Source organism: Camelus ferus, chromosome 5 (assembly GCF_009834535.1).
Source record: "Camelus ferus isolate YT-003-E chromosome 5, BCGSAC_Cfer_1.0, whole genome shotgun sequence".
NCBI classification, from domain to species: Eukaryota; Metazoa; Chordata; class Mammalia; order Artiodactyla; family Camelidae; genus Camelus; species Camelus ferus.
Window position 1 is genome coordinate 81,088,460 of NC_045700.1, and position 25,327 is coordinate 81,113,786.

A 25,327-nucleotide genomic window follows, 5' to 3' on the forward strand; every position below is an offset into this window, starting at 1 on the left:
GGCAATTAAGACCAGATTATTGCATATTGCCTGAAATTTCCTTTAGAATTCATTTTATATCCACCCCCAACTGAACAGGTTTAGGGTAGGATCTCTATGTCTAATAGGGAATAGCTCAAACTCACTAGGACTTAAGATTCTAGAACAATGCTAGTCAAAGTGTTATCAGCAAACTGGTCCTGGTCCATGAACTCTTTGTTACCAGCTTACGATGAGATAAGAACAGAAATTGAGTGTAAGCATTTGAAAACTTTTATTGCAACCTGTCATTGCCATGACCTCCAAACACAGGTTCAGAGGACTCATCTCAATAAACAGGGTATAAAACAGTTTGAGCATTATTGACCTTGTCACATGTGGCACATGCTGCATATGACTTATGCACAGTAAGACCATGTGTCAGATTACTTTGAAAAGCACTGCTCTAGAAGGTTCCATGGGAAGAGAAGAGGAGAGTTCTGCAGTAGGAGGGCCATCTCTCCTCTTTTTCCCTCCTTCTGGGTACAATAGAGAGTGAATCTGCTGCCTAGGATGAGGAACAGGAAACTGCTCCCTCTAAGCCACTGGCTGTAAGGGGTGAAGAGGAGGGCAGGAGTTGGTGGCCAGGTTATCAGGCAATAACAAACTCAGCATCCAAGCACGCGACTTCCAGCAATGCAAGGAGTTTCCTTTGTTTTGGGAAAACAAGAGCTACAAGAAGCCTCTCCTTGACACGTTCTTGCCTGGCTTCGGGAGAAGCCCAACCACCCCTGACACACAAACAGGACAGTCCTAGCCAATGAGGGACAAGCCAGCACCCTGACCACAACCCCTGTTTGCTTTTTCTTTTCCACCACTTCCTCAGTTGGAGGGCCACTGTGGGGCCATAGGTAGCTGCCAGCCTAGGTCACCACTGAAGAACTTCACCCCCAATGACCCAGTACCTACTCCATACAACGCTTCTGACACCCTTTCTACAGCCTACTTTCTTTCCCCAGTATGGCCCTTTTGGTCTGAGACTAAGGGCTTCAGGCCCCTTCCCTAGAGTTGTAAGTAAAGCTAAGCCTCAGAGCACCACTCTGACAAAGGTCATGGTATGCTCTAGCAAACTATGCTATTTTAACTCTGAAACCAAGAAGATCAGCACCAACCCAAGTTCCCAAGAAGAACAACATTTGAGGTTTATATTCTGAACAACTATTTTTATGTTACATGAACAGACACTTGATTATATTAGATTCTCAGCTTCAAGAATCCAGTTATCACCAAGACACATAAAACAATGCGCATTATTTGAACTATGTGCACAATGCACTCTTCATGATCCAGAATGTTGTTAAAACTAAACTTGTAGTAGCTAGCTAGGCAGTTTAGGACCAAATGTCAAAAAATCTGACAACACCTGGGAGCCTAGCTCTTGAGGTATGAACACAGTAAGAGTGTCAACCTCTCAGACTCACACAAGATTGCCTTCTAAGACCAAAGACTTCAGGACATCTTCTCTAAGAGCTCCAAGAAGTGGGGCTGGCAAGCCCCACACACAACTTTACTATGATAAATTGAGAGCCTTGGAGACCAGTGAACCTTCCTCCCTTCCTGATTAATCAAGGGAGCTTACTCTTTATCCTGATGGCTCAAAAGCCCAAGTTTCTATGAAGACTCATTTGTCCAGTAAAGGGAGGGGTGTGGGGGCGGGACTCCCCCCATTCTAGGCCTCCTTCATGCCAAAGAAGGAGGAAACAGAATAAGCAAAATAAAATTCATAAAGCGAAGCAGTAATTATGGTGTGGTCAACAAGAGGCTGTCCTCAGGCCCATCATTATGTGGCTAAATTTAACGCCCTGCGCGGCCAGGGGAGCCGTGCGCCCCGGGCACCGTGTGTCCACACAGACGCCAGCTCCGCCACCTTCACCCGCTCGACAGCCGCCAGGGCTGCCAGAAAGCAGGTCACAATTTTTTTTATAGTCTGTTTACCAAGATGCTGTTTTTACTGCGAGGTTTCTCTCATTTTATCTCTTTTTCCCTTTTCCCCAAACAGACTGGCCTGTATTTTCTGTCCTGGTTTTTTTTTTTTTTTTTCTTTCTCCCTTTCTCAGTACTATTTTCAGAACTCTAATTTTATATGGTATGTCCCTTTTTTTTTTTTTTTTTTTTTTGGTAAATATTTGCCATGACTAAGCCAGGCACATCCAGTTTAAAAGGCTCCGTCCCACAAAACATTGGGTCTTTAATGATATGCATCTCATTAGCTTTACCCATGAAAGAGGGTATAGAAAAAAAAAAAAGCAACTTACAGACTCTCTCACTTTTTATATCTAGAGAGACCTATATTTATATATGAGGACAAGCTGGAAACTGACATTCTGAGGCTTGATACGAGGTTAGTACAATGGCCATTTGATTCAGGAGGGAGAGGCTATTGGTCTGTATGTCAGACCATTGCTAGTTGATCCAGGAGGTTCTGACTAGATCAGTACAGCCAGAACCAATGCTCCAACTCTGAGGTATTAGGGCTCTCTAAATCAGGGGAACAAAATTCCAGGAAGTCCTCTGACACTAAATTTCCTAAAATGGGTGTGAGAGAACAAAGAGAGACAAAGGGGCACCAATATTTCCCTCCTTCACTAGTGGATGAAGTCAAACAAAGGAAAGCTATCAGTTAGGAGGGCACTGAGAGAGACCCCCTCCCAGTTAGAACTTCCACACCTCTCACCCACCATCCAAAGGGCTTCACCAGCTGGGCAAAGCCCCCAAATTAATAGGAGGACTTCTCACTGTACATGTTAGTTTCGATGAAAGGGGTCATGTGGTCAAGTCCACTTACTGCACTAAACAAAAGGCACAGCATCCAATAAGCACTCTTTGAGGACTGATCTGTGATGCTTTAAAATTCAGCTTGATACTCCAAGAGGGAGTGAGAGAAGCCCACAGAATTCAGGGTTTTCAATAAGAAATGTTGGGGGAGGGAAAAAGACACCCGGACTGAGAGACCCTGAGTGGCTTCTGAAACAGCATCTCATGGAGAGGCTATATTTTGCAGGTGTAACCAAAAGTTCAGAGTCTCTGGTTTTCATCAGTTAACTTAGGGATAATCAGATTCTAGAGGATTAATTGATGCTAACTAAAATCATAAAATACCAATTTAGAAATTAATGTGTGAATTTATTAGTTTATAAGGTGGGAGCTATACCATTCTAATGACTGATATATTTTCAGCCGATTTTTCCTGGGAAGCTAAATAAACACTGAGAGTGCTACTTGCTAAACACAGGTAAAAAAAAAAGGCAAAAACAACAAATGAATTTATGGGGTAGTTCACATACACTGCAGAAAAAGCCAGCCATTCACCTCATTCTACTATAGCATCACTTTGGCACTGTGCTAGATAAATTAATCAATTGTTATTCCTTGGTTTTTCTTTTCCTGAATTCTATACAACTCTGCTCCTCTGCCAGTAGGTCTCCTCAGACCTCATGAATTAATATACAACAGTTTTTCTCAAATTGCTTATAATAGCCTAGAGATTGTGCAAGACCAAGAATTGGAAGAAAGGGATGTGGAGTAAGAAATGAGGCAGTACTTGGGGCAGAGTTCTCTAGCCATGGACCACTTCCCTATCTCTTAAGTTAGGTCTCCATACTGCTCACAGACAGGTCTGTCTTGCCTACTGCCCAGAGAAAGTTCCAGGTGTAGCTGTATAACATGTGGCAAGGCAATGGGACATGATGGAAGAATACTGGGATGGAAGTTCAGAGCTCTGGGTCCTGGTGCCAAATTCTACCACTGTTTCTCTACATAAGAGTTCTATTTATCTTTGTAGGCCCTAATTTCCTCATAAGTAAAACAGAAGCTTGATATATCCTTAGACTTATAAAGTCCTTTCCAGCTTATACAATTCTATGGCTCTAACTGTCTGTACAAGGTATCTGAGATGTCATGATTTCCCTCTTTAAGGTTAGGTCCTTGGAGATTTGTAATCTAATCTCATAAGCAATATATTTACAAACAGTTGGGTGAGTTACTTCTGTAGACAGCTAATCTCATCCATTTTATATTGATTCTTACTTATCTCAGTATCAGAGGTGATCCCAAATTGGGAGAGAAATTCTGTGTGAGACTTGCATCTCCTTAGGTATCCACTAACTTCAGCAGTTTCACTCTGCTCTTCCCTCGGCTGCTGGGGGCTGCAGAAAACTAAATGCTAAGATGATCACTGAGTACTCCTTTTTTACCCCAAGTGGTATAATCATCCTTGTCTCAAAGTTTCTCCTCATTCCTAGCCTCACTCACACTAAGTTAAAAGGAGTTCTTTGGAGAAAAAGTTCCTAAGAAGACAATGTACAGCATCAGAACTGCTCAGACTTCAAGCATATGAGTAATTGATGCCAAAGAGCTTTTGAAGGATTCCCTCAAAACACCTTTCTAAGGGAGAGTCTCTCAGATTGTGCAACTGGATAAAATACCTAGTTGTGTCTTCCCTTCAACAGCCATTCACCAAATAAATTCCCTCTGAACGCTCAGCTCAAGATTCACCTCTTCCAGAAATAATTTGACCCAAACCAGCCTGGTATGAACCCCAGACCCCAACCAAGCAAATCTATTACTTCCTCTTCTCAGACATCATATATTTTATGTATTTAGACTATTTTTTGTATATGCGTAAATTCCAGTGGTCTAATCTCTCTCAGAAGATCATCTTTCAAGGGCAGAAACCATGTTTTAACTTCTCAGTATGACTCCACGGAGTTTAATATTTTCACTGCTGCTTAATAAGTACTGTCCACATAGAGTTTAAACTTCTAAATAAAAAACAAATAGACCAAAGGTCTCCCACACAGAATGAAAAAAAAAAAAAAAAGCTTCCAGAGACTCTGGGGCAATTTCCTCCCTGACAGCACCCTTCTGGGAGCTAACAAGGATGCCCATGGATCCTACCACCTTGTTCCTAAACATTGGACAGCTAAGCTGCCAATCTACAGAACTCCGGCTCACTCTCCCTTCTCAATGCAGCTCACTATCCAAAAGAGATTTCACCCACAAGTGCAGGCCAGCATAAGAGAACACTTTAGGTATAAGGCTAAAGTTATAAAGTCAATAGATCAGGAAAGCTTAAAGGTAAGTCGTTTGATACTTTTGTTTTTGCTCTGACATTTACCAGTGTGAGGAACTTCTCAAATGCCAAGGCCTTTGAGCTACAAGCACTCATTATTATATACCTCCTACTATAGGACACTGCAGAAGAGGAAACAAAATGATCAAGATAGTTCTACCCTGAAGGAGTTTATCATCTAACAGGGAAGATAGGTATAGAAATGCTTATGTACAAGGCCAAAGTGATATGTGACACAGGAAAGATACAAGGTGTTGTGGGAGCTCAGAAGAGGGAAAGAATATAGCTTATACTTTGATTTCTGTCCATTTCACTATTTCTGACATAACAGAAACGTCATGGAACCACCTGATTCTCTTAAGTAGGAGAATTAAATGTCCCTTGGAAAGGATTGCAAAATTCCTAGATGAAAAGGCTACATCTCCTGAGGAAAGAAGATGGAAATAGGCAGAAACCAAGTAATCTATCTTCAAAATATGGCCTGTGCCTTCATGCTACCTGCAAATGCCAGAGGAAGGCCTATCTCCTCACTTTGCTCCACTCCACAGGTCCTTGCTTTCACACTACCATTTCTCTTCACCAGTGTAGGTTTCTCCTTCTCCAGTGGCTTCTCCTTTATTTTCAAATGCATATATGTCTTCCTATTTTAAAAAGGGGGTTTTACTTAAGCCACTTTTAACTCTCCAGCTAGCTCTTATTTCCTTTTTTTTTTTTTCCCTTTAATTGAAGTATAGTTGTTTTACAATGTTGTGTTAGTTTCTGGTGTATAGCACAGTGATTCAGTTACCTATCTATCTATCTATCTATCTATCTATCTATCTAATGAAAAAGGTTTTATATATATATATATTCTTTTTCATAAGTTATTACAAGCTAATGTATATAGTTCCCTGTGCTATACAGTAGGACCTTGTTGTTTATCTATTCTATATATAGTAGTTTGTATCTGCTAATCCCAAGCTCCTAATCTATCCATCCCCCACCCCCTTTCCCTTTTGGTAACCATAAGTTTGTTTTCTATGTCTGTGAGTCTGTTTCTGTTTTGTACATAAGTTCATTTGCATCATTTTTTTAAGATTCCACATGTAAGTGATATCATGATAAAATAATGCCATTTGCAGCATGGATGGACCTAGAGATTATCAAGATTACTAAGTGAAGTAAGTCTCATTTCCTTTTCATTGGGAAACTTACCAATGAGAGTTCTACACTCATTGTCTCCATTTCCTTATCAACTGACCCTTCTTTAGCTGCCTACGATCTGCTGATACTGACCAAGATCCCAAATTGCCTGATGATCTTTCCTCAGGCAGGCAGTCTGGTCTCTCCCCAGTATGTGACATGGTGGATTACCCTCCTTAGTGAAGGGGTTTGAATAAAGACAAATTCTGTGACCTCAAATGACCTGAAACAAATTACTTAGCCCTTGAGCCTCTGCTTATTTATCTTTAAAATGAGTATCACCAACCTCATAAGTTTGTTGTAAGGATTAAAAGTTATAACATAGCTAAAGCACATACCACTGTGTCTAGCACACTCACAGTATGTACTTGATAATTGTCAGCTCCCCTTTCTTAGCTAATTTACTCCTCTATCCAGATTCTCTTCCTATGTCACTCACATTTCCTTCACCGGTTATTGCTACCTTCCAGTTATGATAATTCCCCAAATCTCAACGACTGGACTTTTGTTCTTTTCTCCATACTATTCCCAGCAAAAGATGTATCCAGCCTCATGCCTTCACATGTTGCTCCTTTGCAGAAGATTCCCAAATCTATTTCTGTAAGTCTTTTTTTTCTACTTAGGCTTCAATCCTATTTTTTTAACTCTTTCCTGAACATTCCCCCTTGTATGTCCCACAATCAATTTAAATCCAACATGTCTTGAAAAATAGCTTCATCTTATATTTTTAAATTAACTCTAATTATACATAAGCTATCAATTTTTTTAATAAGCTAAGGCATTGTTAACTGGTCATACTGGAATGAACAGACTTTTATGAAACCCTTCCTTTACCAAGGGGAATAGGAGGGAGACTCAACTGTGTGAGTCCTGGCAAAATGTCCCAGAGGTATATGAAGCTTATAGGTTAGACCTAAAAGGACTACATATTTGCCAGAAATACAGCATCAATGATCATTGCCTCACTACTCAATTCTGAACTAAGTGGATCTCTAAAACCAAATGAGAGACTAATAGTGGATTTGGTGAAGCTAAACTGGAAAAAAAAAAAGTTTTCCTTTTATAAGAGTTGGTAACTTCCTTTGAATGAAGTAACAAGCACACCCCACTTCACCCCAACAGCAGTGTCTGTTAAATTGTGCCAGCCGATCTGGGTCTAGCTGTATCTAGACATGCACAATTTAGTTCTCCACAGGCCCCTGCAAATCTCTATTGTCTTTTATCCAGCCTGATACACTTGTTTATGTTATATACCTATCCCCTGTAGTCATCTGAGTTTGTAACACCTGTTTGGAGTGTTTTAGGATAAGAGAATTTAAATGTGATAAAGCCCTTTACTATTGGGATTCCCAGAATCAGAAGCCTATCTTTTGGAAATGAGTCATTTTAACCCATTTGTATTTTCTATATTGATTTCCTTTCAGTTTTCCCTCAGATTTTTAATAAATTTTCTTTTGAAAGTATAAGCCCTTATAAAGCTGTGTAAAATGAAAGTAAAGAAACAGGCCTTTTTATACACTATTGGGACAAAAAGAAAAGAAGAGGTGACCCCTGGCACAGGGCTTGATGGTGACTACAGGAATCTCAGTGAGAAAACCCCAAAGGGGAGGCAAAATTCTGAAGGAATATGGTTAAGAGAGACATTTACAGCCATCTCTTCCTCCCTGGAGATTTTCACTCCAGAGCTCGAATACTGGTGGACTTGTGTTTTAAATAAGGAAAACCAATCCTTTATATGCCCAAGATTAGATTTAATTGAGCCCCACCCATGATTTTCCCAGTCCGTCAATGACACCACTATTCTTCAGATCACATAGGCATACCACCAACAGCCTGATCTCCCTAAAAGATCACTTTCATATGTCACTTCTCCAGTCAAAACTTCCAATGGTTTCCCACTATCTGTAACAGTAATTAACTGCAAGAAGGAAGTGCTCCATCTCCCTCTTAGCAGATGTGCCCCTGTTTGAAAACCACTGCCTGTAATGATAGATGTTAATAACTGGACCAAAATGTGCAAATAAATGGATTACACGCAGAAAAAAGCTGAAAAACATTAACCTTCAGAACAAAGGCACCAATCTTCCAGTCCAGCATTTAAGGTCCCCTCCCACCCCCATCTAGTCTCAAGTTATTATCTGGCTAACTTTATTTTCTGCTAATCCTCACCCACTCTTATTCTTATTTTATATTTTTGCCCATGTGCTTCCCACCTAAAATGCCTTCCACATATTCCCTAGCAAAATCTGAAAAAAATATTTAAGTTCAGTTCAAGTCCTGCCTTTTATAGGAAGCTTTTTCCAATCACTCCACTGTTGCAGTACCTATTACCATTCACTGAACACAGTGAGTCCTTTGATGGCAATATTATCATTTATGCTCATAGAACCCAACATAGTACATGTGCATGATACTGAATACTGGAAGGATGAACTCGCTGCAAGTTTCTCAACTGACACACACAAAGGTAAGGAGGATGTTCTCACGCATCTAGACTTAGCCTTCTTTGTGATGCCCATGAAAAAGACTGAAAAAACATCCCTTGAATGCTATACATTCCTCTACAAATTGAACAACAGGTATACAGCAGAGAAGCAGCCCTTTGAACCTTGGAAGTAGAGCCCAGAGAGAGGAAAGACTGAGGAAGGACAAAACAATATCTTATTTGGGTTCTATGACTAATGTTCTTTCCAGGATTTGGTCAGGTTCTTATTCCTTTGGTTTTTGAGATGCTTAATTTCTTAACTGGATCTAAAAAAAAAGGTTCTAGGATCTCTCAATAATAAAAGATTCAAAGTTTATTTATATTTCATCCACAAATTGGAACTATCTCCCAGTAAAGTAAGTGTCAATGAAACAAGGCAGGCAGTAGAATGGCAATCTGACAGTGGTCCTCTTCATAGGCTACTCATCTGTTTACAGTAGGGCTGTCTAAGTCTCAGGCTACCAACAGGTGCTAGTTTCATGGCCTATTCATAAGACAGTAAAAATAATGAAGAGTGGGAAGATATGATTCCTTCATCCATCAACAAATACTTACTGAGTTACTGAGTGCCTATATGTGTGGAGGTACTGCTCTGGACACTTTGGATAAAACAGTGCACAAAACACACATCTTTGTCCTCACTGAGTTTATAGATTCTAGCAGGGAGAAGACAGGCCATAAACAATAAGTATAATAAAATAAGTAAGTTTGATGGTAATATGGAAGATAAGTGCTATAGTGAAAAAATAAAAAGTGGAGCATGGTAAAATGAAATGGGAGTGCCAGGGACAGAGGGGCAGGAATGTGGCTTATGATCTTAAGTAGAATAGGCAGGTAAATCCACTGAGAAGGTGACATCTGAACAAAGACATGATTGTAGTCCACACAAATATGTCCACACACTTTTTGACATGCCTCTTCTTAAGAGATGGAGCTTAATTACCCTCCTCTGGAGTGTGGCCTGAACTTAGTGACTCACTTCTAATGAAGAGAATACAGCAAGATGGTAATGGGATGTCACTTCTGAGATCAGGTTATAAAAAGACTGCAGCTCCCATCTTGGTCTTGGTCTTGGTCTTGGTCTCTCAGTCTGCCGCTCAGATTACTGGCTCTGGAAGAAGCCAGGACCATGTCATGTGAGTGGCCCTATGGAGAGGCTATGTGGCAATGAAATGGCACCTCCTGCCAAGAGCCACATGAGAGAGCTTGGAAGCGAATTCTCCAGCCCCTTAACAATGACTGCCTTCCCACCCAAGATCCTGACTGCAGCTTCAAGAGAGACCTTAAGCCAGAATCACCCAGCTAAGCTGCTTCTAGATTCCTGAACTTCAACAACCACGTGAGATAATAAATGTTTGTTGTTTTAAGCCACTAAGTTTTGGGTAATGTGTTAAACTAACTAACACAGACATAAAGGAATTGAGGGAGTTGGCCATACAAACATCTAAAGAAAAAGCGTTCCAAGCAGAGGGAACAGACAGTGTAAATTAGGCCTAAAAGAGGTGATGCTTAGAGTGTCAGAAAAACAGCAAGAGGCCAATGTGGCTGCAGTGGAGTGAGGAGGAGGAGATGAAGTCAGAAAGGCAGTGAGGTCCAGATCACATAGGGTTTTGCAGGCCATCATAAGGCCTTTGGGTTTTACTCTACAAGTGAAATGTGAAGTCAGTGAAGGGCTTTGAGCTGGAGAGTATTATGATGTGATCTGTGTTTTAATAAGATCACTTTGTTGGTAATGGGCCCAGAAGGAAGCAGAAGTAGCAACAAGGACACTAATAAAAAGGCTATTGCAAAAATGTGGGTAAGAGACAATGGTGGCTCAGACAAGAGTCATAGCAGCAGAGTTGGAATGGTATACTTTGAAAGTAGAGCCAAGAGGCTGATGAACTGGCTGCAGGATGCGAAAGAGGGACAGAGGTCAAGGATGACTCCAAGGTTTTGGGCCCTAGCAAGTGAATGGATGAACTTTTCACTAACATGGGAGGGGGTTTTTAGAAAAGCAAATTTGGGGATAGATTAGCAATTTAGTTTTGGACATTTTGAATTTGAGATTCTATTAAACTTCCAAGTAAAAATGTTGAGCAGGCAGTCCAGAGTTGGGGGCAAGATCTGGAATGAAGATTAAACTTGGGATTCATCAAAGAGGTGATTTTTTTTCATTGTTCACTTTAAATTTTTTATTTCTCTTTTTCCCTCTGCATTCTGCGAGAAATAACAAGGTGATATTTAAAGCCATGGAACTAGATGAGATCACTAAAAGAGTGAAAAAAGATAAGAGCACCAAAGACTGAGTCCTGGGGCGCTCTAACATTAAGAGGTAAGGGAGAAGGACCAGCAGAAGATTCTGAGAAGGAGCAACCAATGAGATGGGAAGAAACCAGAGAGTACTGTGCTATGTAATTCATGTTAAGAAAGGATATTGAGGTGAAGGAATTGACAAGCATAATAAAGGAAAAATCTAAATGGGAAAGGATCAGCCAAATGCCAACTTGATTATCCTCTGCCTCCCTACCCTCCCTTTTCATCTCTACATTCTCCCTGATGACAAATGCTACAGTAGAGATATGTACAGGAGGCTGTGGGGTTAGCAAGATAGTGTACCTATGCCTGGAGGAAGGAGAGCAGACTGAGGAAAGGAAAAACGGTCATGGAAGACTCAGAAGAGGGATGGTGCCAGTGCAGATTTGGGGAAGTTGAGCAGAAGTCTGCCATGAGGACAAGAGAGAAGAGACTACCAGGCAAATGGGTCAAGAGACATGTGGGCAGGAAGCTATCAATACTTGAGCATGGTGAAACGGTGGGGAGCTATCAGGGAGTGACAGAGGATCAGGCTGAAGAGGTCAGCAGGACCAAATCATGAACCAGCTTATGTGGCATGCGAGGAGTTTTGAACTTTATCTTGCAGGCAGTTGAGAACCACTTAAGAACTTTAAGCAAGAGAGTGACATAATCAGGTTTCTGTTTCAGGGAGATCACTCTGACATAACTGCAAGTTCAGTTGGAAGGAAATAAGCATGGACTTGGGAGACAAGTTAGGAGGCTGTGGCATGGTCAAACCAAAACAGCTATCTAAGGCAATGGAAGCTGGAATAGAGAAGGCAAGATTCAAAACAAAGTTAACAAGTTAGGCTCTGGAAGTAAGGACAAAAAGAAAAACGGGTAACTCCCAAGTTTCTAGCTTAGAAAAATGAATGGATCATGGTACAATTCCCCATGATAAGGAATATAAGAAGGGAAATAGATTTGGGGGAGTAGATGATTAATTTTGGACATGTTTAGGATATTGCATGTGGGACATCCAGGTGGAAATGTCAAATATGCATTTGGCATATTGAAATATAGGCCTGAAACATAGTGGAGATAAAAAAAACTGGTACTCAAGGGACTACTAATGACGTCTGAGAAATTGGTTAAGGTATTACACAGAATAGATCACTTAAGTCTTACAAGGCATTCAGAATGTAGCAATAGGAGTGATTGCTATGCTGAATACTCTCCTCTGAAGACACAGGAGAGAACTGCAAAATCTCTCTCTCTGCTAAGGCGCCCCTCCTGGAGGAAGCCAACTTCATGCAATTGCCCAGGTTTTGGTGTCAAGGGCTGATTCCTAGCCAGGGGTTGCCAGCTGCAGAGGGCGGGGCTCTATTTTGGGCTGCCTGCTGTCCCTGAGCCTGGCCGCGTCTGGTTTGAGCAGCATGCAGCCCCAGTGACTCACACACCCATGCAAACCGCCTGTGGCTCGTGGCAAGGCCTCGGAATGCCAGCCTTAGGCCAGCTCCCTCCTCACCCCATTACACTGGGATAAATAAATAAAGAGCAGGCCAGCAGCCGCACAGCCTGATGGCAACCAGATGAAGAGAGGGAGGCATGGACAGGGCCAGGGGAAGGAACTCTCTCCAGTGGACCCCGCTGAGCATGGGCCATGCCAGCCCACTCATCCTAAACTTCGTCTTTAACACAGTTCTACTGACAAGTAGTAATAGTCCCCAATTCCGTGACTCGTCTTCCCTTCCTAAAGGTGCCTTTCAGCACCTAGTCTCAGGAAACACTCTACATGGGGATGCTGTCCTCTGTGAGAACAGAGCCAGCCCTGACTTGAATGGGAATTGCAGTATTCCCCCTCGAGTTAGGCCACCATTGACTGGCCCCCTTGGCTCCCTGCAATTGAGACATCAGAGGCTCTTAGGGGGAGAAGAAAAACAAAAGGACTAAATATGGAGAAGTAACCTCTGTTCAATCTTTAAATATTTTTCCTGGCCTTAGTATCCTAGAAACCTCCCGTCCCACCGCCTCTTATGCCCTATCTCCATGGCCTCTTGCCTAGCAATAGCCCCAATGAGAACTAGGAAAAACAGACCTCAGGCACTGACCGCATGGCCCTCTGACATCAGCCCTGGCCCCCCTGCACCTTCATCCCAAGCTCTCTGTTCCTGGTTTGTTTATCTTCCTATGTTGCTTATTTTGATGGCACATCCTTTCAGCTCAGTCTTGGTTGACCCAATGACCCTTCTGTGTCCTGTTTGTAGGACCCCAGGCAAGCAGAAACTGAAAAGATGCAGTGTCCATAAGAAAGTCTGCAGTCTTGGTAGGAAATTTTTCAGTTCTAGCAGCTCTCCAGAACATTCTGAGGACAGTGCAGTGATCCCAGAGGTCACAAGAATTCTACACTATCCTAGCCCTTGACTCTCCTCTAATTCGTGTGTATAAGCAGTAAAAGTAGCAAAGCAAAATAGGGATAATCCTAGACTAGGAGTCAAGAAGCATGGAAGGTCCTGAACATATAGCTACCGCCATATGACCTTAGGCAAGTCACTTAACCTCTCTGAGGCCCAATTTCTTAATCTATGAAATGGACAGCTACAACTGTCTATCTCTCAGATCCTTTCTAGATACAATAAAATTCTACAAGTCTCTGCGGTTTGGATGTGATCCATTCAGAACCTAGAGACCAGTGTTCTTGTAGTTTGGTTCCAAAATGCCAAACCCCTTCCTAGGCTAGCACCTGGATTCTATATCCTTTTCATTCAGTTCTGCAGTGTTTCCCCCACCCCAACAGCATGAAAGAAATGAGCCTCTCATTTTACAAATGAGAAAATAGAGGCTCTGAGAGAAGTGATGTATCCAAAGCCGCAAAATAAATCAGGAGAATAACTGAAGATCCCAAATATGGGTCTAACAAGCAACACTGTATCCACAGGCCACACCACCACAATTTTCATAAAATCCCTCTAGCATAGACTTATCAACATATTCACCCACAAGCTTATTGAGAACCTATTACTTGTAGGCACTATGTTTAGCACTGGGGTTATAGAAACGCACTCAACATGGTCCTTGCCTTCAAAGAGTCCACAGATCAGTGGAAAATGACACAGTCTTGCAGACATACAAACAGCATTATTACAAAGTTATAACTAGTAAAACAGAGGTATGAACCAAGGTACTATAGCAGCAGGAAAGGATTAGCTTTACCAGGAGAGTCTGGAAAGGACTCCCAAAAAAGTTGAAGCTGACACTTGAAAGATTAATAGAAGTTTACAAGGTAGATAAGCCCAGGGCATTGGGTATTCTAGGTAAAGGAACAATGTGTGCAAAGACACAAAGGCTGGAGAAAACAGCATTTTTGGCAATTCGAAGCCATCCTATATGGCAGCTAAAGCATAAAATACACAGAGAGAAAGGTCGAGAAACCAAGCTGGATGGGTATGCAGGCACTAGATCTGGAAGAGACCTCCTTGCTGAGCTAAGAATAAGTCTTACATTGTTTAACTAAGGGGCTGAGGGAGGGAACTAGTATGTCACCCAGGCCTATGTTAACCTCCTCAATACCAAAACTGACAGACAGGAGGAGCTACCCAAGAGAAAAGCAGCCTAGGAAATCTCAATCTGTCACAAGTTTAGGGTAATGGTCTCTCTTTCCCTGTGAAGACCTGAAACCTATTCTGTTTCAGGATTGCATGGACTGCAAGGAAATGCATGCCTTCCTTCTCCTCCAGAAATACAACTGCTTCAATAGATGGACTGAGTACTCAACTCACATGTTTTGTTCTCACTGGTAAGACCTCAAGCATTATGTGGCTATTGCTCAGTCAATGGACAGAGGCAGAACAGAAGGTTCCAAATCAAGAACACCTGCTTTTTGCCTAGCCCTGTGAAAAGGACTAATTTCAGGTTCGAAGGAAGTATGAGTCACAGTCCATGTCCACAGGGAGCTTACAAATTAGCCTAAAAGACAATCTATACATAACACAATATAATAACAGCATTATTTACTTACACAATAAAGTACCAACTTGGGTAACATGTATAATTAGAAAATAGTGCAATAATACCAGGGTACTAACTGTACAACCAACAAGTCCCAAAAGAGTTAGAGAAAAAGATCAATATTGACTGGTATTATCAAAGGTCACTATTATTAATACTCCCCCTATTTGGCATTTAATAGATGTTTCTTTTGGCCAAGCTCAATCCTTAGAAGGGAAACCTAGGCAGGAGCTTCTGACAGGCCACAATTATCTACTCCCCATTCATTCCTTTGCCAGTCCCCTTGTATAAACACTGTGATTTTCCACAGCCTACTGTGCCCACAAAACAGTCCCCAAATGGTAGCCCTGTGCTTTTCACCTTCCTCTACTGTCGGATGTTGAAGGGGACTGGACAAGTAATAATGACTAGCCCCCCGCTCCACAATCCAGACCTGGGATCAGATCTCAACAAGCAAAAATTTAGCAACTGGTCAACTAAGCTTTCCAAAGTTAGAGAATTCCAAATGAAATTCCTAGGGAATTTAACACAGATGTTTTACAAATGTGAATCAGCCCACTTTTGCCTTTTGACATCTTTTCCCCTACCTCTCCCCATCTTCCCCATGCATATCTCAAGCTTTATCAGACTTCCTATAGGTGATTTTTCCAGAGAAAGGGCTCTCCAACCATGCAAGCAACCTAACACCCAAAATGCAAGTCACCACTGAGGCACCTGGAAAGAGGAAGTAAAACAAAGATGCACAAACAGAAAGAAAATAACAAATACTCTACCTCTACCATAAATTGTTCCATGAAGGAATTCTCTTCAAATGGCTCTGTCTTCAACCGATCTGTAATAAGGGGATACAGAAAAGAAATATGAGTCTTAGAATGAGCTTCCTACTTATGAGCTGGAAGAACAGAGCCCAGGACTTCTTGGGGAAAAGGATAAAGATGCAACACCCAGCGACATCTGGTCGAGTGGGAGAAGAGGGTTCAGTATGTGGAGAAATAGGAGGAGAGAATAATTAGCAATAAGTGACAGGTGCGGTGGCAGCATCTGCTCTAGAAGGCTTTCCCACCACAAAGACAGGGCACATGGAATTTTTATTCTGAAGCTGGAGCTCCGCAGCCTCCTGAAGACCCAAGTCGTGTTGCCCCCATGCAATTCTGTATAGCTGTTGGCCCCTTTCCAGAGTCCTTGCCACTGCCAAGGGCATGTCTGGACTCAGTTACAGTTTCTATTATACACTTGGGCCCTGGCCAGGCACTTGAGCAAAAGAAGTGTCATCTAGTCTCCAGTTCCTGGTCAGTATCCAGCACCCACCCCCGAAGAAGTACCTCTCTAATGCAAATGAGTCTCCCCCTTTTCTAAGGCCCTTGGACTATCTGTACCACTCCTCACCCAACTCCTCAAAGAACGTCCTCTCACCTCGGCTCAGCGTAGCCCCACTCTCCTGGTAGTCCTGGATCTCTAGATCTTTCATGTGAAGCAATGTTGCCAGCTCCCTCACTTGGCACTGCAACGCCAGACTCATGCCCATCAGAGGACGAATCAAATGTTGGGAAACCTTACATTGAAGAGATATCAATTAGCCAACAGATACACACAAAGTACTCCCTAAGACTATATAAGGTACTAGAAAAAAATACTGAAAATCAAATGCTTTCACAGGAGTTGAGTTTCATAGGCCAGCAACCCATTTCCATGAATGTAAACACAATATTAATAGTTAAGTAAGTATACAAAAGAGGTTCAAGGACTGTCTTTGTGACATACATTAAAGGATGGGTAGAATAAAGGAGAATACTTATGAACAGATAACCTAGAGTTATGATATAAAGAGAAGGATGTGATACAGTTGATAAGAGGTAAGTGTGGACTCAACTCTCAGCAAAAATTGAGAGACAAAAGCAGAAGATCCAGGTAACCTTCAAGAAGGTAGGTGCAGCTAAAACAGAGTATGCTAACTGGAGTGTAATAGAAGACAAATATCAATAGAAAGTCAAGACCTTAGAAAGTCAAATTAGAGCCAGACACTAATTATGAACCACTTCAGGGCTGATGATAGCCCAGAATGAGGCCAGAGTTTCAGTCTGTTCCCACAAATGCAGCAGTCTAAGGTCAAGGTTGCAATAGAAGCAAGCCAGTCACCCAGAGACCAGCCTAGGAAGGAATAAACCACCTATCCACACAGCATGCTCTTAACAAGAGGTAAGGAGGGTGCAAACATAGCCGCACTGTAGTGCATCTAGGGTGATGCTCTCATACGATAACGCACAGTTCTATGGAATAACCACTCCATTCAGCTAAACAAGGTGTTTGTTAGCCTGTCCAAAAAAAAAAAAAAAAAGCTAAAATCGATAAAATTGTGGCTAAGGAATATTATGAGAGTTCCTTTCCCTTCCTCCAAGGAGATGAACTAAAGGATGCACTGAGACAAAATGCCCTAGATCAGAGGTCTTTTTTGGTAAGGGCCAGAAAGTCAGTATTTTCAGCCCTGTGGTCCATACGGTCCCTGTCACAATACTCAACTCTGCTGTTGCAGCAGGAAAGCAACCATAGACAATGTGTAATAAATGAGAGTGGCTGGGTTCCAGCATAACTTTACAAAAATAGGCAGCAAGCCAGATGTGGCCTACTGGCCACAGTATGCCAACCCCTACCCTAGATCTAGAAAGGAGAACTTTTAGACAAGATAAGCCCACACCAGCTTGAAGTGAGGAAAAGGTACTAAAGTGTCCCATAAGATGTGCAAGCCAGATTCCTCTGAATCAGGATCAGGAGTCAGGACTCTTCAGACTTTTGTGTTTTCACTTCCATTAAGTTTCTAGTAAAACTTATTACTAAAGACTTCAAGTGTCTTGTGGTTCAAACTGAGAGGAAAAGATTTCCTTCTCTAAAGACAGATTAGAAGAGAAGACAGTGCGTACGTGCTGGGGTCGGGAGAGGTTAGGGGGTAGTGGCAGCAGCTTTTGTACCAGCACCAGGATCCAAGAAATGCAGGAGTAACAGTGCAGAGTGGAGGGCCAGCAATCAAATCCAGCTATAGATACCTGTCACTTCTTCCTGTCATACAGCACATTCCAACGCAGTACTGTCTCCCAGCTCTGTCCTTAGCATAAACTTAAACCTCCAGGAAGTACTGTTAAGAACGTGGCAGAAGCTCTGTTTTGGGAAATTTTAGCTGCTCTAGACTCAATCCTCTTTTCTAGGAATTGTTTTAAGTGTGGTCCTCTTCAAGCAAGATCGGGGGGGGGGGGAATAAGGCAAATACTTTTATGAAAGCAAGTCAATGTTCAGTGGGTTGAACTGAAAATAATGCCACTGCTAACCAAGCAGCATCCCCATCCATCTGGTGGCAGCACTCAAATAACAGAAACTCCTGAAGTTAAGAACAAACCTCCCTCTGGGGGAGCCACCTTCATAGCAATTCCTTTGAGTAGTATTAAATACAACTACGTGAAACATGATGAGAAACAGGTTTTAATTAATATCATGTCTAATTAAATATGGTAATGCCATACCAGGCACCTGAAATTATTGATACAACTCCAATGTCCATATAGCATTAAAAAAAAAGCTTCTTATCATTAAATATTTCAACTTCTTAAATAATTTCATAGGATTGGGTTACACACTATGAATCATTGGAGTAAAATTCATTCCAAAGTTAGCTGAAGGCTAACTTAGATCAATTAATTAGAATAAGGCGTAGTGGCTGAAGTAAGGGATTTCAAAGCAAATCCACAGACACTGCAAGTAAAAATCTTGGAAGTGCTTTAGGAGAACAGAGACACTCCCTCTCCTTCATTTACACGCAGCAACATCTGAAAAGATGCAGTTCAATAAGTCAGTTCAACAAATACCTACTGGGTGCTGAATATGTGCTCTGACCCTGTGAGGCCTCTGCCCTCACAGAGCTCACAACACTTAAGGAAGTCAGGAAGTGTGGTGAATATAGAAGCAGGAGTCGCCAATCTGCTCCAGAGGAAAAGCTATTTATAATTTTGTCTTCAGATTTCCCATAGAAATGTTCACAAGTCCTTGGCAGAAGAGCAGGATGGCAGTTATTAATCCCAAGATGAATCATATCATGTTTGGATATAATGAAAAGAGTAACAGACTGGGAATGAGGAGATTTAGACTCCATCCCTGGCTCTGATAGCACCTAGATGTGAAAATGGCTTGACCCCCAGTACTCTCATGGTCCTTGTCTTTTTTTAAAAGAAAAATTATAGAGTTGGAATATTTGCTCTCACGGGTCCACTATAACTCTAAGGTAAAGTAATATTACACATGTTCTCTTATTGAATCCTCATAGCTCCATAGTCAGGCTATGATTAGTATCTCTGCTTTACAGATGAAGAAACTGAGTCTCACAAAAATTCAGTAACTTATCCGAGGTGATACAAGTATTCAAAGTAGTGGAGCTGAGTTACAAATGCAGGTCTGCTGGTTCCAAGGCCTGTGCTCTTTCCACCACAAAAAAACAAAAACACCTTTGGATGTGACTACTAGGAATCATAAAATGACCCAAAAGGTGACAAATTTGAAGATCAAATTATGGAATATTAAGAATTACATTAGGGAAAAAAAAGATAACAATAACAACAACCAAAACAAATTACAGTAGATACTAGAAAGAGTAGACAGTGGGAAGGAGGAAGAGGTGATGAAGAGCAGTTGCCCAGAGGTGGAAATGGGCTCAGTATTAGAAAGCAGAGAACTGAATATCCTGCAGAGACATAAAAACTATTGAATTATTAACATGAATATGCCATGTGGTAGAGGGTGTGGGGAAACAGGCACTCTCCTACTCTCCTACACAACTAGGAGGAGTTACGCTGCATAATCTCTCCGGAAGACAATATGACATTATGTTAGCCAGATTAAGATGCAAATATTCCTTGATTCAGCTATTCCACTTCTAGGAATTACTCACACATTTACACATAGAAAAAGTAAATACAAGGATATTCACTATATATAACAACCAAAGAAAAGAATCAACTTAAGTGTTTACTATCAGTAGATCAATTAAATACACATTGATATAGTCATTAATCAACATGCTATTTGCCATTAAAAAATATGAAGGTAGGTCTTCTAAATGTATTGCTATGAATGACTTCTAAGTTGTATAATTAAGTGAAAAAAGGTAGTAAACATGTAAACAGCATGCTGCCACTTGTGAAAATACATACACATACCCAGGTATGTATTTAATTGTATAAGTATATTCATACATATATACATACACAAACATATATAACTTTTCTTAAAAATTCACAAGGTGACAGCAGTAGTTGCTTTAGAGAAGGAAAATGGGGGCTGGAAAGGGAGTAGAAAGAACACCTATTTCTTCACTGCATACCCTTAAATGCTATTTGAAGTGTTTGCCTTTTGCATGAGTTACTCATTCAAAAAGAATTAAATAAAAACTATGACAAGAATGAGTAACAAAAATTATGACTGTGTGACCTCACAGACACACACACAACCTTGAAATAGTATCCACCTACATCCTTGCCAGTGTCCACTGGCTCTAACTTTTTCCCTATAAAGCTTCCTCAGGTACAGGGGTTTCCCTGGGATGGCGTTCTTCTTCTTTTAATAATATAATTTTAATAGTACAACTATTAAGCAATTGTTCAATGCTAAATTCTCCCACAAGCAACCAAGATTCAGTCTCCTCCAAGTACTTGCCTCTGTTTTAACTGCAGCTCCCCAATTAAAGGAATTTGCCTAGAATAGCCAGGTTTTTATTTACATATTACTTTCAATCATAACATCATTATATGCGTTCTTTACTGTATTCGTTTAAAGAAAAAACTAGAGCCCATCAGCTTCCAAAGAGAACTGCATCTCCAAGCTCACTCTTCTGAATTTCCAGGGCTGTGTGGTACAAAATGAGACTAGCTATTGCTAGGGCTTCCCCAAGGCCTCCCAGATGTTTTGGTGCCAGAATAAGCATTATTGAGGGAACGGTGCCCCCTGGTGTTACTCAGAAAAAGTTACAGGGGTTTTAAACAAAGTAGATAAATACTACCTAGAGCAAGATGGACTTTCACAGAAAGTTCAATTAAAGTCAACAAACGTGATGACTGTTATCTGCTAAGCACTATTGATGGGCCTTAGAAATTCAGAGGTGAATGAGCAGTAATTCTCCGAACACTCAAGTCTAGCTTTACTGGATCAAAAATACCAGATCAAAAATAAACACCAGAGAACCAGTTTGAAAACCAGTTTGTCAAAACGCACTTTGTCCCATCCACCCTACTGATGCCAAAGCATCACACCACCTGTGGGAGAATAAAGAAGAGAGATGGAAAACGATGCCTACTTGTCCTCAGATCTCTCTGCTGATAAACCTACACCCTTAGACCTCCTGGCCAAGACCCTGTCCTCTAAGAATAAAACAAGCTCTATTTATACAGAAGGGTAGAAGGGACCAGCAACAGTTAATTCCACAAGCTAGTTCTTCACGCTCAACTAACTAATCTCTAATAAAAACTCTTGGGGCCTAGAAAGCTACAAGTGAGCAGAGGACATTATCCTCTGAGACCCTGGAAATGGGTTCTTGAATCAGACCTATCCAGGAGTCAAATTCCAGCTCACTCATTTATAAACTGGATGACTTTGAACAAATTATCTTCAATCTCAGTTTCCTACTCTGAAAAATGGGGATAATAATACCTACCTTGGGATAAGTTGGGAGGATTAAATGACAAGATAATGTTCAGAAAGGTACCTAACACTGGTATATACCCTACCCTACTACCAGAGTGATGTTGATAAATTACAAATCAGATCACATTAAACCCCTGCTTAAAGTTTTTCAATGAGTCCCTGTTGTTTTGGGTATAAAATCCAAACTCAATAGAATCCTTCAAGGTCTGGACACTGTCTACCTCATTTCTCATGATTCCCTGAGGTCATGAAGTTCCCCATTTGCCCCACACTTACACATTTCCTCACCTCTCAAAATGCATTCTTCACTAGAATGACCTCTTTATTTTCTCCTAATTAGTTCCTACACATCTTCAAAACTCAGCTCAGAAACTATCTCTTCAAAAAGGTTTTTCAGATCCTCAATCATCCTGGGCTTATCTCAAAAATGTACCATATTTTATGCTGTTTCCTGTCTGTCTGCCTTCTCATTAGATTATGAACTCCAGGAATAGGCTATATTGTTTTAGATCTGGACACCCAACAATTAGCCCATAGAAGATGTTTAATAAATGTTGAATAAGTAAGGTAATGAATAAAGATACTCAACAAAGCATGCAGAACCAAACTCTGCTCCTTTTGCAAGGAAAGAATTGTACCAATCAAGAATCCCTTTTGCCTCTGTCTGATCAAGGAAGCTTTTCTAATTGGAGAAGAATTTCAAATGGAATTTACAAAAAAAAAAAAAAAAGAACACCAAAAGTTCCATTTGAGAAGCTTGGAGAAGGGGAAGCAGCCAACACCCCTTCCCCACCCTGTATTCTAATTGCACTTACCAGGGAAGGGCTAGCTAGGATGCAGTGGAAATTCCAATAGAATGGGAGACCAGAGAGCTCACTCCGCACCCGTAGGGTCAGTGCCTCTGCCACACGCTCACAGGAGAATGTAGCTTTGCCAGGACAAGCAGTGTCCTTCAACAATGGGCGAAGCAGATCATCCAAATGACAGAGAAAAGCCGCAGGTGGGGCAGTCAGGCGCTTGTTCAGTTCCTAAAAAGACAGCAGGGGTTGTACAGAGTGACAGTGCTAAAAGGAAACTGACTCCCTCATAAGTGACAGCAAAGGGAAACTCTGGTTAACATGAAGACAGCAGGCAGGAGGAGAAGGGAAGGGAAGATAAAAACATCAGAACAAGAAAAAAGAAAACAAAAAGAAGAGAGATCAACTGGCCTACTTCGCAATTCTGCCTTCTGCTGTATGCAGTACAGAAACTAACACACACACACACACACACACACGGAAAGATGCCAGGGCTATAGGTAAAAGTGCAGAACATAAAATCAATGGGAATTGACCTTTCTTGGCAACCTACAGGCTAACAAGCTGGTTGACGTTAACATCCCCTAACCTTCACTAGAAAAGAAATGATGTCCTCTGCCACCCACAGCAGTACTTCTCTTCACACTTACCTTGGCTCGCTGGCTGACCACACTAGTGTCCACCTGTTCGTGCCACACCTGTTGAAGATCTGAAACCAGCAAGGCATAGCCCTGCTTGGTGATACAAGCCTTGGCCAAGAGGGAGTTCTCAGCAAGCTGTAGCCATGCCCACGGCTGCATCAGCAGGCCTTGCTCCAGTTCCTCCATCTGCAGGAGAATCTTAATTTAGCAAAGTGCCCCCAGGGTACTGTAGGCCTGGGGGAACACCACCCAGACAGTTCTATATCAAATAAGTCTTGTGAAAATCCTCCCTAATAAGACAGAAGGCATAGATTTACATTCTATCTCCTCTCTCCCCACTCCACTTTGCCCCCTCACTCCCCCCGCCCCCTGCCAACAAGCTGAGCATCAACCTGACTACCTCTTGGCCACTAAAAATCTATTTATAATTTTGAGGGGTTTTCCCCCTCTATTAAATTCCTAGAGGACATAAAATTTCTGCTTCTTCTATAGCATTTAAGCCTCAGCATATTGGGAACAGTGTTCTTGTTTTCTAATAATATAACAACGTGGAAACCTAAACCATTCTTGTTGCATCTTTATCACATTCCTAATAAATATGTCAATGCTATCCTTTCCTAGAACTTCTGGAAGAGGAGGAATAGTTTTTGCTTTATAAAACATCATAAGTCATAAGTGCCATGGGCAGGAAATTCAAATTATTTGATCATTATCTAAAAACAAAACTCTGGAAGTTCTCAGAATTTTAAAATATATATATTTCCTATATATATATTTTCTTTGCAGCAGCCTCAAAAGCTTGTGTTTGGAGGATGGTATCTCAGTCATACTTGCCACTTGCTGTTCCCACTGGGAAGAGGCCATCCTGGAATGCTTAAACTAGTCTTCACCGGACCAGAGTTCCACATTGCCAAAGGTCACAAACCGCAAGTCGTCAAGCCCTTCTCTCCCCTACAGGCACTCCACGGTGTGCACTCTAAGAGTCACCAAAATTGGGTTGATTATCCTAGCTTGTACTTCGGAAAGCCTGGAAGCTCAGGATCCTCAAACTGTACGGTGTTTCACTTTGTGGGCAGGGGAGGAGTTTAAAATGTGGCCAGCACATAGGCTGCACATTGGCAGCGCATCGGAGGAATTCAGCACAAGACCTGGCGTTAGCTGCTCCCACCACGCACGTCCTGTTCTGAGGCCTCTGTATCTCACGTTTTTCTTTTTTCTTCAAGGACGCCTTTAATCTTGACATTAACCAGATTCACCCATTTATTATTCTTGAATGAAGGGAGGGGAAGCGCCGAGGGCCAATAGCGGAATGGGGTTGCCTAAAACCGGTCTGCACCGTCCCGCCCCTTAGCCGTGAGCCTCCCCGCACAGCTCCTCCGCCATCCTGCAGGGGGTAACAAGGCCTCAGCGACCATCCTGGCTGGGCCATGCCCCGCCTCTCTGGGAGAGGACGAACCCTCGTTATGTTTACCACAGACCCACCCCAGGAGTCCCGCCTGGCGTCCAGTTCCCATTCGCCCTCGCTACAAAGGCTTTCGCCGTCCGTATTTTCATTTTTATAGCACAGGCTGCACGACGCGCGGTATGGGACTCCTCAAGGAGCAACAAAGCCGACAACCGGCTGCCTGGTCGCACCCAGCGGAGCGCCTCACAAACCCCGCCTCGCGGCCCGGAGGCGGGCTGCGCACGCGCGGTCCCAAAGCCCCGCCCACCCCTCAAGGCCTGCCCCAGAATCCCCGCCGCGCGCGGGACCCTTTCGGGAGGAAGCTGCGGGGAAGACTAGGTCGTGCGAGGGCCAGCCGTCAGAGTCCGAGCAGCTCCTCGCCGCCCGGCCCCGGCCCTGATTCGAGCTCCACCCCACCTACCGTGAGCGGCCGCGAGAGCTCTCACCTTCCCGGCAGCAGGCTGGCCCGCCCGCGCCAATCGAAAGGCCTAGAGTAGTGGCATTCCCCCACACCGCGGGGGCGGGATCTTGGGACACTGGGGCGGAGCCTAGGCCTCACATGGGCAGGGCATCTGGGCCCTCGGAGCTGGTTACCAGACCGCTGAGAGGTGGAGGTCCTCCGTGGCCAAGAAAGCAAAAAGAGAGGCTGGAAGACCCCCAGTAGAAAGGTGGAGGGATAGTGGCACTCCTTAGAGTCGCGCTGGCAGAGTAGAAAGAACGCTAGATGGGGTGCAGGAGAGGGGCCCCGGA

At 42.4% G+C, this 25,327-nt stretch overlaps 1 protein-coding gene across 6 annotated transcripts in view; it reads right to left on the reverse strand.

Annotated features, from left to right (window-relative positions):
• Positions 1–25,257, reverse strand: part of NHEJ1 (non-homologous end joining factor 1) — a 79,469-nt gene extending 54,212 nt beyond the window's left edge. Inside the window, exons 1-5 of one of the 6 annotated variants that reach the window (XM_014561028.2) lie at positions 25,024–25,257; positions 23,143–23,319; positions 22,511–22,723; positions 16,434–16,572; positions 15,794–15,852 (exon numbers count right to left, since the gene is read on the reverse strand). In XM_014561028.2, the coding sequence (XP_014416514.1) occupies positions 15,794–15,852; positions 16,434–16,572; positions 22,511–22,723; positions 23,143–23,319 (588 nt within the window). In that variant the 5' untranslated portion in view covers positions 25,024–25,257. Of the gene's footprint in view, positions 1–15,793; positions 15,853–16,433; positions 16,573–22,510; positions 22,724–23,142; positions 23,320–23,963; positions 24,801–24,998 lie in introns of those variants that run through there. The other 5 variants (XM_006186853.3, XM_014561027.2, XM_014561026.2 and 2 more) reach the window with 5 other exon arrangements.
• Between the last annotated feature and the right edge of the window lie 70 nt (positions 25,258–25,327).